This window comes from Mizuhopecten yessoensis, unplaced genomic scaffold, assembly GCF_002113885.1.
Source record: "Mizuhopecten yessoensis strain PY_sf001 unplaced genomic scaffold, ASM211388v2 scaffold7201, whole genome shotgun sequence".
Classification (NCBI taxonomy): domain Eukaryota; kingdom Metazoa; phylum Mollusca; class Bivalvia; order Pectinida; family Pectinidae; genus Mizuhopecten; species Mizuhopecten yessoensis.
In genome coordinates this window covers 646,682-665,124 of record NW_018406931.1, presented here as the reverse complement: position 1 = coordinate 665,124, position 18,443 = coordinate 646,682, and the positions used below count along the sequence as shown (strand labels likewise).

Sequence of the window (18,443 nt, the reverse complement as noted above, 5' to 3'; positions counted from 1 at the left end):
AGTTTGCGAAAAGAAAAGACCCATATTCAAGGTTATGCCTATAAGTTCTTACAGACAGCACCTGTTATTATACTTTCAATTAAGCTCAAAATATATAAGATTATGAAATGTCACACGATATTAATAATATCATCACTGATAATATGATAAAAAAATCACTATAAGGATACTAATGTTTATCGCAAATCGTAAAAGTAAATATAGGATTGGAAAAATGAAAAGTAACAAACCTGATTGAAGTTGCTTACCATCTAACTTGTATTTGTTTACTGAAGCTTTTGAATTTTAACCTACTCCAAAGTTAAGACTTTAATATTCAATATCTGCTTCGTTTCCGCGTAGCTAGTTTTCTTTTTTTTCTTTGAGCGACTTCTTCTAAAAAACTTGAAGGTCTAGGGTTATGATATTTGGCCAGTAGGTACCTGGGATGGAGTGCTATAAAGCTTCCTCATTGAAATGACCTTAACCTACTTTCAAGGTCACAGGGGTCAAATATGTTAAAAGAATTAACAATCTTAATCTCAAGTTGCATAAGGCATAGGGTCATGATATTTTGCCAGTAGATACCTGGGGTGGAGTGCTATAAAGTTTCCTCATTAAAATGACCTTAAACTACTTTCAAGGTCACAGGGGTCAAATATGTTAAAAGAATTAACAATCTTTCTCTCAAGTTGCATAAGGCATAGGGTCATGATATTTTGCCAGTAGATACCTGGGAAGGAGTGCTATATATTTTCCTCATTGAAATGACCTTGACCTACTTTCAAGATCACAGTGGTCAAATATGTCAAACGCTTCAAACCACTTTTCCTGGAGAACTAAAAGGTATAGAGTCTTTATATTTGGCTGGTGACTTCCTGATGTAGAGCCCGACAAAGTTTGAAAGTGCAAATGACTTTTACCTACTTTCAAGGTCACAGGGGTCAAATGTGTGAAACTTTTCATATGACTTATTCCGAAGAACTGAAAGGTATAGAGTCTTTTATTTTTGGCTGGTAGCTTCCTCGGAAAGACCGCGACAAAGTTTAAGGATGAAAATTACTTGGACCTACTTTCAAGGTCACAGCGGTCAAATATGTCAAACGCTTCAAACGATTTCTTCTGAAGAACTAAAAGCTATAGAATCTTTATATTTGGCTGATGGCTTCCTGGGATGGAGTCCGACAAAGTTTGAGAATGAAAATGACTTTGACCATCTTTCAAGGTCACAGCGGTCAAATATGTCAAACTCTTCAAACAACTACTCTTCAAGAACTAAAAGGTATGGAATCTTCATATTTGGCTGGTGGATTCCTGGGATAGAGCTCACCAAAGATTGCGAATGAAAGTGACCTCAACCTACTTTAAAGGTCACAGAGGTCAGCAACATTTCAAACAATTTGTTTTGAAGAACCAAAAGGAATGAATTCATAAGATTTGGCTGGTAGCTGTTTGGAATAGAGCTAACAAAGTTTGAGAAAGACAATGAAATTGACCTACTTACAATGTCACCGGGGAAAATATGTTAAACAACTTCTGAAGAAAAACCAAAAAGCATAGAATCTTATGATATTATTTGGCTGGTAGTTTCAACAGATAGAGCCGACACAGTTTGCGAGGGAAATATTTGTAGTGCAATATAATATTTAATGAGAATATTTTGTTATGGCTGCTTAAATATTCAGGTGAGCGATACAGGCCCTCTGGGTCTCTTGTTATCTCTGTGCATCAAATAAAGGTATAAATGACAATGTAATTCCAACACTGAAAGATCATAATATAATGATCTCGATTTGTGGTTGGTTTTGACATGTAATACGGTCGGAAAACTAAAGTTGGTATATATTATATTTGTCCTTTCTAAAACAATGCATTCAAAAAAGATATAACTGTTTATGTTTTTTTATAACATTTAAAATAACCACTTCCATCGGATAATAGTATAATCAAATTTACGGTGTTAAATAGGTTATTTTATAAATGACATTTTAAAACTAAAGTGTGTAGATATTATATGCAGCCAAAATGTATGTGAGCGAGAAGATTACAATTAAAATGGTAACATTCGAAAATGTCGTATGTTAATATGTCATATGTTCCTATGTAAATAAAATGCGAAACAATACAAATAAAACTTTATAAAAATGATGCATTCATAAATGTTAAATATAATAAACATAATTTGAACAATGAATAACATACAAAAGATACATACATGCACTGCATGCCCTATCATAGTATCTATTTTTAGTCGAACGTGCCTCAGAGACCATCTTTATTAAAAACACCTACGGTAATTGAATTTGTAATAATTTTATGTCTCCTTCGATATGGGACCGATTCATGGAATCCTTCAATATGGCCCCTTAATACGGATTTTACTCTATTTTTAAACATTTTACAATGTATATGTCTTTCAATGACTATGTATTTACTATGACCTAGTGCGGTGTGTGTCATATTATATTTAATAAATATATTATATAACAATAATAAATATTGAAAATAAAACCATGGAATATACTATGGTATATATAAATCTAATTATCTGAAGAATCTCCTTGAAAAGATAAAAGTTCTAAGTACGTTTTGTTGAGTTTTATTCTTTTAAAATTACTGGTATTTCCTCGTCCGCAAGGATCATTTCACTACTGTTATTATATATATCTATATCACAACTTAACATGGTTTTTATATTCATGGTATGTATTGTTTTGGAGATAACATTTGATTATCCATTTGTCAAAACTAAATTAACTGGTATAAGCTTTTGACAAACCAATGTAGCCAGGTAAGATATAAGTGTTATGCAAGCGATTCGACTACGATGTAGCCAGGTAAGATATAAGTGTTATGCAGGCTATTCGACTTCTATGTAGCCAGGTAAGATATAAGTGTTATGCAAGCTATTCGACTACGATGTAGCCAGGTAAGATGAAAGTGTTATGCAGGCTATTCGACTACGATGTAGCCAGGTACGATTAAATTGTTATGAAGGCTATGAGAGTGTGATACATGCTATGGTCACGGAAATATATATAAGTATGAGTTGTTTGAGTGTATGCCTCAAGTTTTGTAATCATGGAGGAAAAACATCTCCACCTCTATAGATATATGCAAACTAAGCTACCAAGCTAATTAAGGTTATAGGCATGTCATTTGGTTACATAATACTGTTGTTTATGTTTACTAATACCCATATACCTGGTTTGTATGACATGGTTGTGAAGTACAGCAAACGAATAATCTATCGAGATTGATTACATTTTGCAGCTTTTTGACTCCCGTAGCGCTAATGAAATCTCCAAAAATATTTTATAATTTCGTAATAATATTAATTTCATATACTATCGATATGATATACATGCACAGTTTATAACTTAAAGAGAGGGCTTTTACAGGATTTGCCAATTACACAATTCTTATTGTATGCAAAATATGAACAATAAAATTTTCCAAAATCGAGATACCCAGGTATGTATGTGTGCTCTATCATAGTGAACGAATGTTACTTAACTAAATGCACCGAAAATATGGTTCGAATCATGTGAAATATGAAGTCTTGATAAAAAATATCTTCCTTACTCCTTGCTCAGTTAACAAACTGAAATTCAGCACATACTTATCCGTATTTGTTTCTATGCTTTAGCACTGGATAAATAATTCATATATTTTTTTTAAAATTGAATGAAAGTATTTTAAATGTTTGACTACGATGGATTTCAAGAATGCATATATTTGTCATTGCGTTGTGGCCTGACTCCTGGTTCACAAGGGATACACAAATAAAACTTTTAAGTCATTTTCCTATTTCATTCAAGATTCATGAAAAGAATATGTTAGATAACAATTTTGTCATAGAAGATATTTTACTTATAATATATAATCTTAGATTTGAACACAAAAAAGTAATTAATAGATCTTCATTTACTCGTGTCGATTACGGCAGACGACCACAGTGTATCACTTTTCATTGGTTTCTTTATTTTTGAAATACTGAACTTTATTTATTTGAATAATTTTTGTCGAGTTGTTCCATAAAAAAATAACAGATTAAAAAACAAATTCAACATTTATGACAGGTAAAAATAAGCGCACTACAACAGCAGTAACAAGAGTTCGAGGAAATAGTGTTTGGGATTATTTTTTCTTAGCTGTGGATGAAGGGATAATATATATATATAAAATATAGCTCTGCTTTAGGTTTTTTAAGAGAATGACTAAGAGATTACAGCGAAATATGTAAGACTTTGGAAAAAGTATTTCTTTCAATAAAAAGAACTGAAGAAAAAAAATCGAATTTCGAGGTATCGGATGCAGTATAAACATGATAAAATAAGCTGATTGATCTTCTTATATATATAATAGATCATTGTGTTGCACAATTCTTATATTTTTATAAACGAATAACTGGTAACGATGATATATATTTGTGTCGGATATATCCAACCGAGTTATCGCCCTTATTACGGAAACTGGTAACTTTTAATTGTTTCATCGTCCCTCGCTTATGCAGTTTTAACACAAATAAGATTCAGAATTATTAAAAATACAGAATGGACGGTACAGACCCCCGTTAGTTTGGTTACACAACGGGAAGCTTACTCTCCGAGATCAAACTTATCCAAACTATAGTATTCTGGGTTACACTTTTATGTTATCGTTACATATCTACTTCTACTAAGTTATTTTCAGATGAAAGTGGTTAAAATGCGCCAAATCACTGAAAGATCCCAGCCGACCACCATACGGTTTTTTTTATCGATTCCAGAAAAATGTATCAATAAAACTGAAGGTCCCGTCTCTAAACACATGTAAATACATGATGTAAGTAGCCTTCAGCCGTAACATACGTACATCAGACACTGATTTATCAAAGTATAATAGCCTATTTTCTGATTTGGTGAAGTTTTGAATCCACCAAGATTTTACAAAATACTTTTGCATTATTTCTATCTAAAAGCAATATGTCCATAACGTGTCGCTATATAGACGCATGGCATCCGATGTCGACAGAATCATCAAAAAACCGTGAAGACAAATGACACACGTAACATCAAAAATATAATAAATTTCAACACACTGTTTCACAATATATGCTATATTTGACCTCAAAAAAATGTAAGAATAATTTGTTTTCCAAAAATGATAATATATGATATTTAAATATTATGTAATTAATCTTAATTCGATTGCATTTTGAATCAATCTTTTCTCAAACATATTTTTACAAAATCTAAATTGAGCTGTCGTATCAATCGGGGCCCCTTCTATACTGCTATATTCACTCTGGTGTATCTACACCGACATAGCATCAGCAAAAACACACATCACATCAGAACAAGATCCGAATAAACAAGAATAAAGATTTACTAGTGTAAAATAATGTTCAATAAATCACGATATTGAAATAAGGTATTAAGATAAATATTATATTTGAAAGCAAAATAATTCATATAGATCAGACTTGATATAAAAATGTCATAAAAACATATTACTAAAACAAATATTTTCATCCGATATTGAAATGACTTATTAAGATAAAGATTTGACGTGACATTAAAACAGCATCGTACTGCCTTAGAGCAAATGTTTCATCTGCTATACAAATAATGTAAAAATAAACTTCTCAGGGTCATATAATGGAGATCATATCTGATATCAATATATTATTGGAATATACATAGTATACATAGTTAGAGTATTAAAATAAATGTTTCATTAAACAACTGTAAGGATACACATGGAATTGATATCCGATATAAAATTAATGTACAAACATGTAGTGTAATAAATGTTTCTTCGGTCATCAAAATGTAAGGATATGCGTGCTAATGTTTTATTATAAATTTATGTTTAATATCAAAATAATGTATAAAATAGTCTGGTGGTTATAATAAACATGTTTCTAATTAAACCCAGTCCGACTGCATTCTTATTTTTTTGTATATACATTAGCCTCCCCTTCATTTAAGTTCAAGTTTGAAAGAACAGCAGCACAACACTTCCGTTAACAATATAGCTCAGTCGGTTAGAGCGACGTATAACAAGTTTAGGGATCGAATTCCGCTCTCTCCCCGCTGATTTTTATTTATCTACTCCACCATTATTTTGTTTAGTAAAAGTCCCGCAATGTATGGTTTCCTTTAAGAAATGATTTATCATAACTACAGTCAGGCTGGAAAAAACAACTTCCAATGCGTCGAAACAGTTTTTGGAAGAGGCAAGGATCCTTAAAATATATTTGACACATAATATGAAAAATATTATTCCTTTTATCTTGCTTTTGTCTTTTAAAAAGATACAGTATATTATCATCTAAAGACAATCATGATTGAATTATACATGCTCTACAACAGAAAAAACATAAATCATTTAAAATAACATGGTTGTTTATTGCAAAAATATTTGATTTGGCCCCTTGCCATGATCACAAAAGTTTATATACAGCAGAGGTTTCGCTGATTTGCAATTTTTCAAATTGTCCAGATAAACACCAGAACCGTTTTATCGTTTACCTTTTGCTTATCGTTGACCTTTTGCTTTGCTATTTCTATCTAACAAAACTGATGACATGATTAGGAATAATGACGATTCGTTTTTTGTCTCTTTAGCGACCTTTGAAAAGGAGAAAAATCTAAGAACTGTAACACTATAAACTGGCCCTTGGTGGCTCTATCCTCCAAGGACATCGTCATTATATGACCCTAGCTGTTGCGAGAAAGTAAAACCCCCAAACCAGATCTATAAAGCTTCACTAACAAATCAAGCCAATTGGAATAATGCTTCGGACAAGCAATAAACAGAATTTGAATGTTAGCAATAGCTTTAACAGTGATCTTTTGGAATGGTCTTGAGAGCTTTGGGCGACACGCTGTACAATCGTGAACATCCAACTTTGTATTTCAATTAAGAACAAAACCATAATTCGAAATCGAAACCCTTGAAAAAGCATAAGAAGAATAACACCATGTGTTCGGAAAGGGTAAGCGTCTTCTGTTTCTAAGACGACGCCCGCAATGTAAATCTAGGTAGACTCAAAGTAACATCACGTCATCACATCAAGACCTCGGGCAGTTACAACAAAACCACAAGGCACTCTTATGGGCATACTCATAATCATCCACCTTCATATCACACAAAGAAATAGCATATTTCCCTGTGAGATAAGGAATAAAACATTTGGTAAAATAAAGTAGAATAATACATTTCAATTAGTTTTAAACATTTTGTGGTACTAACTAGGATATAAATCTAAAAATGAAAAGTTATCAATTTACGACACAGTTCTTGTGCTCATCTCTGTGCCAGTTACCGATCCTCTTGTGAGCTTCTGATTTTGTTTCCGAAGGTATACGATATAGGCAACAGTAAGGAGTATCACAACCAGCATCACTGGAAACATCACCCAAAAGGCCACCTTGTACACGTCTACAAAGACAAATATTGAAGCAAAACTCAATAGCATCCCTCTGTCATTATGGCAGCTTGAAACAATTCCTATCATCAACGTTTGATTAGATTGATATGGTAACAAAGGTTTTAAAAGAACTGACGACCGATGGACACCTCTGTTCACACTTCACATTTTATGAATGGTTGTATACATGAGGAAATACTTGCCCTATTTAATGATGATATCATTAAACCTTTTAAGATTGACCTGCTTGAACTAAATTAAATAGCAGTCCTTATCCTCCCCCTCCCTTTTCCAGCAGTTTAAGCATCCAACTCACCATTTTCCGCAGCTTTGTCTGCCTCAACAACGTCATCCGTCTGTGCCCCAGTACTAGTAGTATTCTTCGTTTCGTATGGAAAACTTCGGCACACTGGAAACCCTTCCGGTGGAGGCAATTTTGATTGCAAGGCAAAAGAATCGTTGATAACCAACCCCATTCCATCCTGGAAGTGTCTAGCTATGTGGCAATGCATCAACCATACACCCCAGTTACCGGCCCTTATTCTCAACACCGCATATGATCCGCTAGGTATTAATAGTGTGTCCTTACGTGGTGGATGTTCTAGTTCCATATCTGGAACATTACCTCCTAGCCAACTCGGGTCACTCCACGTAGCGTTGTTACAGAAACTTTGGTTTTGGTCTCCTTCTCCGCGACAGTTAATGTCCTTGTTTTGTGAGATAACATCACCTGTTATATTGTCATACGTGGCGTATCCCATCTTCAGAACGTAGTACGAATATCCATGGAGATGAATGGGATGCGCTTCTACTCTTCCTTTCCCCATATTTAGAAGAACAAGTTGAACGATTTCGTTTGGGTTTATTGATATTGAATGCATGCACGTGCATATTTTGTCCTCACCACACCCAGCATTATCACATGTTACATCTATTTCTTGGGGTTGTGTTAGAGCTGACACCTTGGGAAGCACGAATTGAATTCCATTCACCGACGCTGGGGTGAAATTCCTCCCAGGAAAACCAAAGTTCAGGAAAAATTCCTTAAACGTTTTATTTCCAGTTGGTGAAGGGGCGGGGTCATTACCTGGCCTCCTCATTTCGTCAAAGCGTTTGCAGATAATGTAATCCGTCTCTGGAAAAAATGAAAAAGGGCAATTGATGACTAAGCATTTAGAAGATGGTGTGCATGGTTTCCTTGAGGTAACGGGATCTATCAAAGAGGCAGTTTTGTACCTCAAAATAGCCTCAGCTCTCTGAACTTCTTTGTCATCAAATGTAACAGCACGAATCCAGTAATTGTCGATAGACTGATTTGCCGTTAATATAAAATCGAACCGTTCTCCTGGACTGAAAATGAATGATTCGGCATTTACAGGATTGAAATCTTTTCCATCGGAGGCAATTAATGTTATGTCATGGTCGTCCACAGATATCCTAAACGAATGCATTGCTCCAACGTTGATCACTCTGAATCTGTACTGTTTTCCTTGTTCAACATTAAACGTTTCCAATGGAGCTTCGTTGTGTTCATTTGTGGTTATATTTGTGTAGTACCTTCCTCTACCGTTTATTAGACCTGAAGTGAAATTGAAACCGGCATAATAATCCTGAACAGCACCCCAATCATGATTCCATCCCTGCACAGTCATGATATGTTCCTCTATTTCACTATATGACTGATTTCGTTCTTTGATTATAAGCGGTCCGTTGAGGCCCATACCTCGTTGCATACCGACATGCGAATGATACCAGTAAGTTCCAGCTGGATTAGCAATGAAGTCAAACCTGAAGGACTGTCCTTGTAGTATTGGGCACTGTGTGATAAAGCCGACTCCGTCCATCCAAGGGGTGTTCTTCTGTAGAAGGCCATGCCAATGCACCGTAACTGTTTCAGAAAGCAGATTGTTGATGACATTAATTATCAATCTCTGGTCCTTGTACACAATGATTGGAAGGTTAGAGAGACTGGAGTTGGCAACAATTACAAGTTTTTCTTGTCCCCATCCGTCCGCAGTGATGACCTCGCTCAAAGGAATTGGATTGATGTCATTAGTATCATCACAATTGTACAGCTGCCCTCCCCGAGCACAAATCTTTTTCCCCGAAACCAGTGAAGTCATCGTTAGCTTGTAATCAATAACGAGGCTTGTTTCACAAATCTTCGCGTCCATATCGCATTCGAAAGATGTGATGTTACCAACACAGACAGAAAACACCAGAAGGACGAGCCTGCAGTATCCCATATTGAACCTAAGAAAAAACAAATATCATTTATACGTATTATATTATTTATTATATATGATAGTATTATACATTATTAAAAGAATATTCAATTAAATATCCTTTTCAAATCTCTGTACATAAACATAGACTTTGTTCCATTTGCACTTGTATTACTGAACAAAAATTTCTGAGAATTGCTAACACTTCGAGATAGATACCTCCTTATTTTCGTATAATTGTTGTTGCAGGTGTCGGTAAGGTTTCAGTTCTAAATGGTGTGAGAGAACGGCAATTTATCTGTGCTTGTCTCAAGTTATTGTCTGACTGGCTGACGCTTATGTGTAGCAACCCTCGTTTTGTATTACAATTATAACAATTAGTGATCCAGAAATAAGTAATATGATTTCATATCAATATTTCTATATTGTTATATGAATCTGTATATTTCTACAACCAATTTATGTTTCAATGACATGGCTTAAGTAGGCTTTGCCTGAAGATTGCTATATTCCTTTTGTATGCAAGAACTATACAATGAAGTTTTCTTTAAAAAGTCAAGAATTCATCTACGTCTGAATGAAAATAAAACCTGCGGTGCGATGATAACGAGTATCGATTTAAAAAGAAAACGGTGACCTCTACCTTGGCTTTAGGAATTTAAAGCATTTTTATATTGGATATTGATATAATTCAATAAGTCATCGTCGAAATAATACGAAAGCTTCATTCAAAAAGTGAAGACTCCGAGAGGTGAGTGACAGATGAATGGGTATCCTGATATATGACTCTCTGTTTGAAATAATACGTGTTTAGTTTCTATGCATACGTGAACGAGAGCTAAACATATGTATTTATATATAACATGCTTCAGTTTCAAAGGGACTGGAAATCGTCAAAACAAAAAAGAAAACTTAAACCAGAACTGAGAAGACAAACAAAACTGGAAAGGCATTATGACCGACTATCAAATCACACTTGACGTGGCGTTTTACCACGTGGGTTTCGATGGTATGCACTACTTATTTTATACTGAAAAAGTCGCTACGATATCTCCCATGAGGGTGGCACGAATGCAGTCTTACCGATACAATGTGATATGCAAGCTTCATAGCACATGGTATTATCTTCCTTATATATGTACTCGTTTACTGTGTTCTGCATATCATGCATCATTGACTTTTTCAGCGGACTGGCATTGTATTATACAATACAGTTAACAGTGTAAAGTGTATTGTTAGATTATTTTAATCTTTCCTTCACGAATCGGAAGCTTACAATGCATCTGTTGTGAAAGAAGCGGAATTCAAATGAATACATCACCCGACACTGTCAATTTCCTACCCTACCCTAATTGTACATTCCAAAAGACATGTTACGTTTCCTGTTGTTGTGATCAATATATCTATGTTTTAGAACAAAAAAGAACAAAATATGAATAAAGGTGGCAAACTCGACAAAGTTTGAAGGAAATCGAGTGAAGCTGTTAAAAGAATTTTCCAGAGAGAATAGCACTCACTAATACGCACCAACTTAACGGGAGTATACATGATCATATACAATGTTCAAACACTACCATAAAACCTAAAGCACATAATTACCATTGGTCCTTTTTAAAATGTAAACTTGGTAATAAAATTTAAGGTTTTGCTCTGACCTACATCACGGGCTACCACATCAAATATATGTACTGATTCTAGATGGGGCTAGGGGGTGAACGACTCTCGCCGGGAGGAGGACTTTCACTTGTCAAGAAAGTGTTAGAAGGCAATTTGTAGCTACATCTCTATATCATGCTAAATTGAGATGTCAAGCCCGGAGCACGGTACATACAAACAAGAGGCCCAATTGGCCTGCATCGCTCACCTGGTATTAATCTCACACTTGTAATCTTAATAATGGACTAAATAACAGCTACATGCAGAATGTAAGTGTTTGATTCATAAGAACCCATTAAAAGATTTAAACATATGACGCCTGTGACCTTGAATGTCGAACAAGGACATTAGGTTGAAAGTGGGAAAAGGTCATTCATTTGAACAAACTTGGTAGCCCTTCATCCTGGCATGCTACAGGCCCAATTTCAGTACCCTTGGCCTTTTGGTTATTGAGAAGAAGTTGTTTGAAGATTTTAAGACATTTAACCCATGTGACCTTGAAAGTGGGTCTAGGTCATTCATTTGAACAAACTTGGTAGCCCTTCATCCCTGCATGCTACAGGCCCAATATCAGTACCCTCGGCCTTTTGGTTATCGAGAAAAAGTTGTTTGAAGATTTTAAGACATTTGACCCCTGTGACCTTGAAGTTGGTCAAGGTCATTAATTCGAACAAACTTGGTAGCCCTTCATCCAAGGATGCTACAGGCCCAATATCAGTACCCTCGGCCTTTTGGTTATTCAGAAAAGGTCGTTTGAAAATTTTACGACATTTGACCCCTGTGACCTTGGAAGTGGGTCAAGGTAAATCATTTGAACAAACTTGGTAGCCCTTCATCCCAGCATTTTACAGGCCCAATATCAGTACCTTCGGCCTTTTGGTTATGGAGAAGAAATTGTTTGAAGATTTTAAGACATTTGACCCCTGTGACTTGAAAGTAGGTCAAGTTCATTCATTTGAATAAACTTGGTAGCCCTTCATCCCAGCATGCTAATGGCCAAATATCATCAGCCTGTGCCTCTTGGTTATTGAGAAGAAGTTGTTTAAAGTATAAAGTTGACGCCGGACGGACGACGGACGGACGACGGACGCCGCACCATACCATAATCTCACTTGGCCCTTCGGGCCAGGTGAGCTAAAAATCAATCTTGATTGACATTTCAAGACAAGAATTTTAGTCGACTGACACTAAATGAAAATTGATTGGTAACGGCGTGTTTTCGGATATGACATGCAATCTCGAGTTTTGGAACATGAGCTTAAAAGACATGGCAAAACAAAAATCGGGCTGTAAAACTGTTGACAGATTGGGCTATAATGCATCGGAATACCATTCCTCTAACGTTTACAAACCCCGATGTATTTTCAAATGCCAGTCGAACTGTAAACAGCATTGGTGGATTTTTAAAAAAAATAGTGGTTTCCTTGACCAATCAGCGACCTCGATTTTTCGGTTCCATATATATCACGAACAAAAAATGTAGTACCGGCCATTTGAAGAAAGCAATCAAGTATTTTTTTTTCCTAAATAGACGGCAGGTCTCCGTGATAAAGAATCGGGAAATCAAGGGCGCTGATTGGTCGAGAAGTAACCCTTGCCTTCTATGTTACGCCTACCTGTCTTAGCATCGACACCAGATTGCAATTTCTTCAATGAAATTCTTCGCAATATTTCAATTCATCATATGCGTATTATGAAATAGTTCAATGTACTTTGGGCCTACGCCTTCTTCTATTGCAGGTAATGAATCGTGTAATAAAGCTAATACTTGTCCAAGCATTCCTCCTAAACGATTAAAATGTATCCAAGAAACAATGGAAAGCTTTCCGTTATTCATATTTTTGACGATTTAAATATTCACTATCATTAAACGACTTTAGTTATTCGAGCGATCAAGAAGTCATTGAAGTCTGGTTATATTTTCATTTCGTTAATTGAAAAAGTGAACATGTAAAATATAGAAATAAGACATTACGTAATTTTGTACCGAATCTATATTTGAACGCAATGTTTCGTTCACAAATTCATTAATGATTTACATTTTCTCAAATACAATGTATATTTTCTTTATTTAATCATCCTTTTCTAATATACGGCTAACTAATACCGGGCGGTTTGAACGCGTATTTGTATCTAAATGGCATTCAACAAACATTATACAAAATGTATTGAGTTTGATACGTGTAAATCAATGCGTGCATTCCTACGAATAAACGTTAACTTTGTCATTCTCACTATGTGTAATATTTTACTGTTGTAAATATAATATTTATGATTGTGTAATAATATATTGCAATTAATTTCGAATTGAACGCCATGTTTTTATATTGTAGATTGAAAAGTCCATACACCGCTGCAATAAAGTAATATGAACTAAGTGTTTTAAATATTTCAGCACAAAACATATAAAAGAAAATCTGAAGAAACGTTTCAACACTTACGTTTTGCTGGATGCAGGTTGGTTAAAAAGCGATGGTCTATAATTTATCATCATGGACCGCTTTTATACTTACAACTAGGTCAAGTATGGTCAGAGTTCTTTAAATACTTTTACATATTAAGGCATTGTTGTTTCTGCAGCAATGCATTCTGATATGTCTGTTAACTTCCTGGTAATAAGATTCACTGTACAGGTATTGATGGGTGGATGATATTTTGAGGTCAAATCCGGGATCTTTAATGCATTTAGAACACGTTATTTTTAAAAGGGGCCACAGTTAATACTGTACCTGAGTCTCAGAAAAAAACCTCAAATGTTTCATTTTAGCATTGAATTAGTCAGGTGTTAAGATCTAACACGTGGTCGTTGATAAATATTTTTTCGAGTCAATATGACCTAGGCGAGTCCCCCACTCAAGACTTTGATGTAATGGGGTCAACAGTTAGTATCACAAAATTGTATGTCTGAGTATGTCTACGGTAAAGCTGTCTACATCGACTGGTAAAATAACCACTGACGGGTTCCACTTTATAAGCTTTATAAGATATAATGATACATCAATGGCGCTAGATAGCAAAGTGGGCCTCCCTGTTGATTTTCAACGTGAAATCAGGAAAGCATTTCAAAAGAAACTCCGTAATAACAAACACACTTTAATAAATATGAAAATTATCTTATTATTTTAAAAAACGGTTTGATGCTATATCTATGTATGATTGTTAACATAACGTATTGTTTAACGTTATTGGATTTTGGTGTCTCAACCAACAAATAGGAGCAAAAATGAATTATCTGTTACTTTGATTTTCCATGGTAACCGTTTGGTATCTTTCGAAAATCTCAAGACCTGATATTGATATATGCATACCTTTTGACAGAATGGTCAATCAAATGCATTCTTTTCAATAAATTTCATAACAGAATAACCTAGTAATAGATATTATTTTCAGTTAAGTTAGTTTTTAAATTCTCCCCGATTTTGACAATTTAACAAAGCGGCTTTCTAGAAACAATTTTACTTTTTGGGAATCGGAAATAGTATGTTAATCTAACATAAGCAGAAACCTGTCCTTTAATAACTGACTATACTGTATCCACGACAACATTACATATTTTGTTCTGGCATTCTTTTATCCATGGGAACCTTACCAGTTTTGATAATGATAATAATAATAATAATAATAATTGGAGGTTATTATATACCGCTTTATCACAACCTAGTTAGTAGGTCGTCTCAAAGCGGTTCACAAACTATTATCCGCGGTTATAGGGCCTTTGCAACTAGCCAGTATATTTCTCAACTCCCTGGGGAGCATACAGCCGGAGCTGCCATTTCGGCGCTAACAGCTAGCATTCAACAATTCTAGCCCTACCCAACCACGTACTCTTTTACAGCTGAGTAGACTGGAACAAGCGGAGTAAAGTATCTTGCTCAACGATACAACACATTGCCGTGCCATTGCGCGAACCTGTAACACTTCGGTCACGAGCCCAGCGTCCTACCACTGGACTACCGTGCCTCCTCTGGCATTCTTGTATCCATGACAACTTTACACGCTTTGATCCGACATTTTTTATCCATGACAACCTTATATGCTTTGATCTGGAATTCTTGTATCCATGACAACTTTACACGCTTTGATCTGACATTTTTTATCCATGACAACCTTACATGCTTTGATCTGGCGTTCTTGTATCCATGACAACCTTACATGCTTTGATTTGGCATGCTTGAATTCTGACAAACTTACACGGTTTTATCTGTCATCTTTGTATTCATGAAAACTTAACAAGATTTGATCTGTCATATTTGTATCCATGACAACGCTATAAGCATTGATTTGGCATCCTGATATCTCTGACGACCTCACAAGCCATATTAACCTTACAAGCATTGACCTTGGTCATCATGTCAGTACCAATTACAAAACATAACTACATAAGAAGAATAGATATAAAGCTTTAATATAGATATCAGATAAGTTAAATATACCATAACAAATACTATATTTGATGCATGCATTGTGAAGTCTTATTCCCTTTTATCCCCAAAGTAAATATATTTCCAACAAATATTCATATTCATTAACATAAAAAATAAATATGTAAACATATTTATCAGTTATCTAACAATCTTGACATATTTATCAATTATCTAACAATCTTATTAATGAGCTGTAGAATGAGCTGGAGAAACTTACTACATCTAATCTATGGTAAACTGGTATCCATGCTTTACTTTGCATTAATGGTTCTATCACAATTCTATTGGCAGAAAATGAGTACAAAATGTTACACCAATCACAGACCAATGATACTGATTTGTATTTCAAAATAACCCTATAATCCAAAACGAAAACCTGGTCACAGCCATAAGATAATCATTTGCTATAATTTAAGTTAACATTTGCCTAAATACTGGAGAAGAATTAGAAAAGGTTTCTTAACCTGTTTTCTTTAATGCGCTGCATGCTCTTTTCCCCCAGGGGAGCCTCTCTCTTCATTTACACAACACAAAACCTCTTTTGCCCAGCACTTCCTCATCAGTGCTTAAATAATATGATATATATTTATTTTTTGAAAGTCCCTTTTTTTTACTATTTCCCCATCTAGTCCTCTGTCCCCTGAAGGAACACACTTTTTTCTACTATTTCCCTTTCTAATCCTGTCCCCTGAAGGAACACACTTTTTACTTATGCTCCATGCTAAATTGGGGTTCAATTCTTTCAATCAGACAAAAGTCAAACACTGTTTATACTGATACATTTCTTTAAGATGATAAATGTACAGCTGTTTAAACTGATATTTGAAATGACAACTATGAACTGCTGTTTAAATGAATGTTTGTGGTGACCATAGTACTCTGGTGTTTATACTGACACTTGAGGACTCTTTTTATCATCTGTTTAGATGTACTTGAGATGACAAACAAACTGCTATTTACATGTATATTTCCCCTATTTGGCCCCGCACCTCAGCCCCAGGGGAGCCCGACCCATCGTTCATACAAAATTGGTTTCCCTTCACCCAAGAATGCTTCAGACCAAATATGGAACAAATCTTTTCATTCCTACAGAATAAGAAGGATTTTAAAGAATTTGCTATGTTTCCCCTATTGGGCCCTGCACCTCAAGCACCTGGGGGGCCACATGCACCCATGGTTTATACAAAATTGGTTCCCCTTCACCCAAGGATGCTTCTGACCAAATATGGAACAAATCCTTTCATTCCTACAGAAGAAGAAGGATTTTAAAGAATTTGCTATATTTCCCCTATTTGGCCCCGCCCTCAGCCCCCGGTGGGGCCAGACCCACCATTTATACAAAATTTGTTCCCCATCCCCCAAGTATGCTTCTGACCAAATTTGGTCAAAACAAGTCGTTCTTGACTATAGTAGCGTTTTAAAGGAAAAGTTGACGGATGGACGGACGACGGATGCTGCGGTATGGCATAAGCTCACCATGGTCCTTCGGACCAGGTGAGCTAAAACTTAATAATTTGTATTTTGTTGTATTCATGTAAATATAAATGCAATGATCCTCCTGAAGTTACATTCAAATAAAAAGTTTTTGATTCATCTGATCTTTTATGGTTGGGATTCAAAACATATTAAGAAATACAGCAGTGGTGTTATTTGGGATTTAGAAATATTTTATAATTCTTAACTTGAACTCATTAAAGATATTCCTACATGCATCTAGGTAGTAATGCTACAAGTCTACTTCATAAAGTCAACACAACAAAATCAAAATTGTTGCCTCTCCAAAGTTATCTTCATTAAACTATAAATGCAATAAAATTCAAATATTTTACTGTACTGATGATTTTTTTCTTCTATTTCTAATAATGTATCTTTGCTATCAGTCTAGGAACACAACAACATCAATGTTCAAATTCTTACATCAAAATTTTCTTCTATAATATTAACTTCATCAACCCATGAACACAAAAACATTGAAGTTCAATCCTTATATTGAAGATAAAGTGGAGCAATGGTGTAAATATCTTTTCATTATTTCTAAATTGATATACACTTCCTCTACTTTACCTTAAAGTTATGGTATATTTTTTCTTCTAAAATAATATCTCGTTTGTCAGCCCATGGACACAACAACATTCAATGTTTGTACAGTAATGATATCCTCTCATATAGAACCTTACACTTACTAGCCCATGAACACAAAAACAAATCTACAAATATGTTCCTGCTACATTACTTTTCAAATAGCACTCTAATGATACTGTGTAACTTCATGCAAATGATGCAATTCAATTCTTGCAACAATAAAAAAATCAATGCAACAAAATCAGAAACACGGTTATAGTTTCTGATTAAAAATGTGCTGGATACAAGAACAATCTTTATAATCATCCTAACAATTTAGTTTTGATAATTTTCAACTATTTCTCTAGTTTTCCTCCAAAAAATGTTGTAAGATTATTTTTTTCATTTTCAATCTACATACAGTGATATTCTACTACATGTACACTTAAATTGTGTATGTCACTCATTTCATAGGCAACCTTGCTATTTAGCATCAATGATCACCTCTTGTGGTTTTATTTTTCCTTTACAAGTGTCTTGTGGTATATCGACAACTCTTTCATAAGGCAAACTTGTGAATTAATGGTTGCTGCATAACAAGATATAGTGAACAGTGTTCCCCCTTTTAACTGACAATCTGATTTTATTGTAATAAGGGGGGGGGGGGGGGGGGGGGGG

At 34.9% G+C, this 18,443-nt stretch overlaps 1 protein-coding gene across 1 annotated transcript in view; it reads right to left on the bottom strand.

Annotated features, from left to right (window-relative positions):
* Positions 1–4,373: 4,373 nt before the first annotated feature.
* The window catches only part of LOC110453224 (laccase-like), a 16,262-nt gene continuing 2,192 nt past the window's right edge, over positions 4,374–18,443 (bottom strand). Inside the window, exons 2-3 of the mRNA XM_021502083.1 lie at positions 7,716–9,652; positions 4,374–7,410 (exon numbers count right to left, since the gene is read on the bottom strand). Of these exons, the coding sequence (XP_021357758.1) occupies positions 7,256–7,410; positions 7,716–9,652 (2,092 nt within the window). The 3' untranslated portion in view covers positions 4,374–7,255. The remainder of the gene's footprint in view (positions 7,411–7,715; positions 9,653–18,443) is intronic.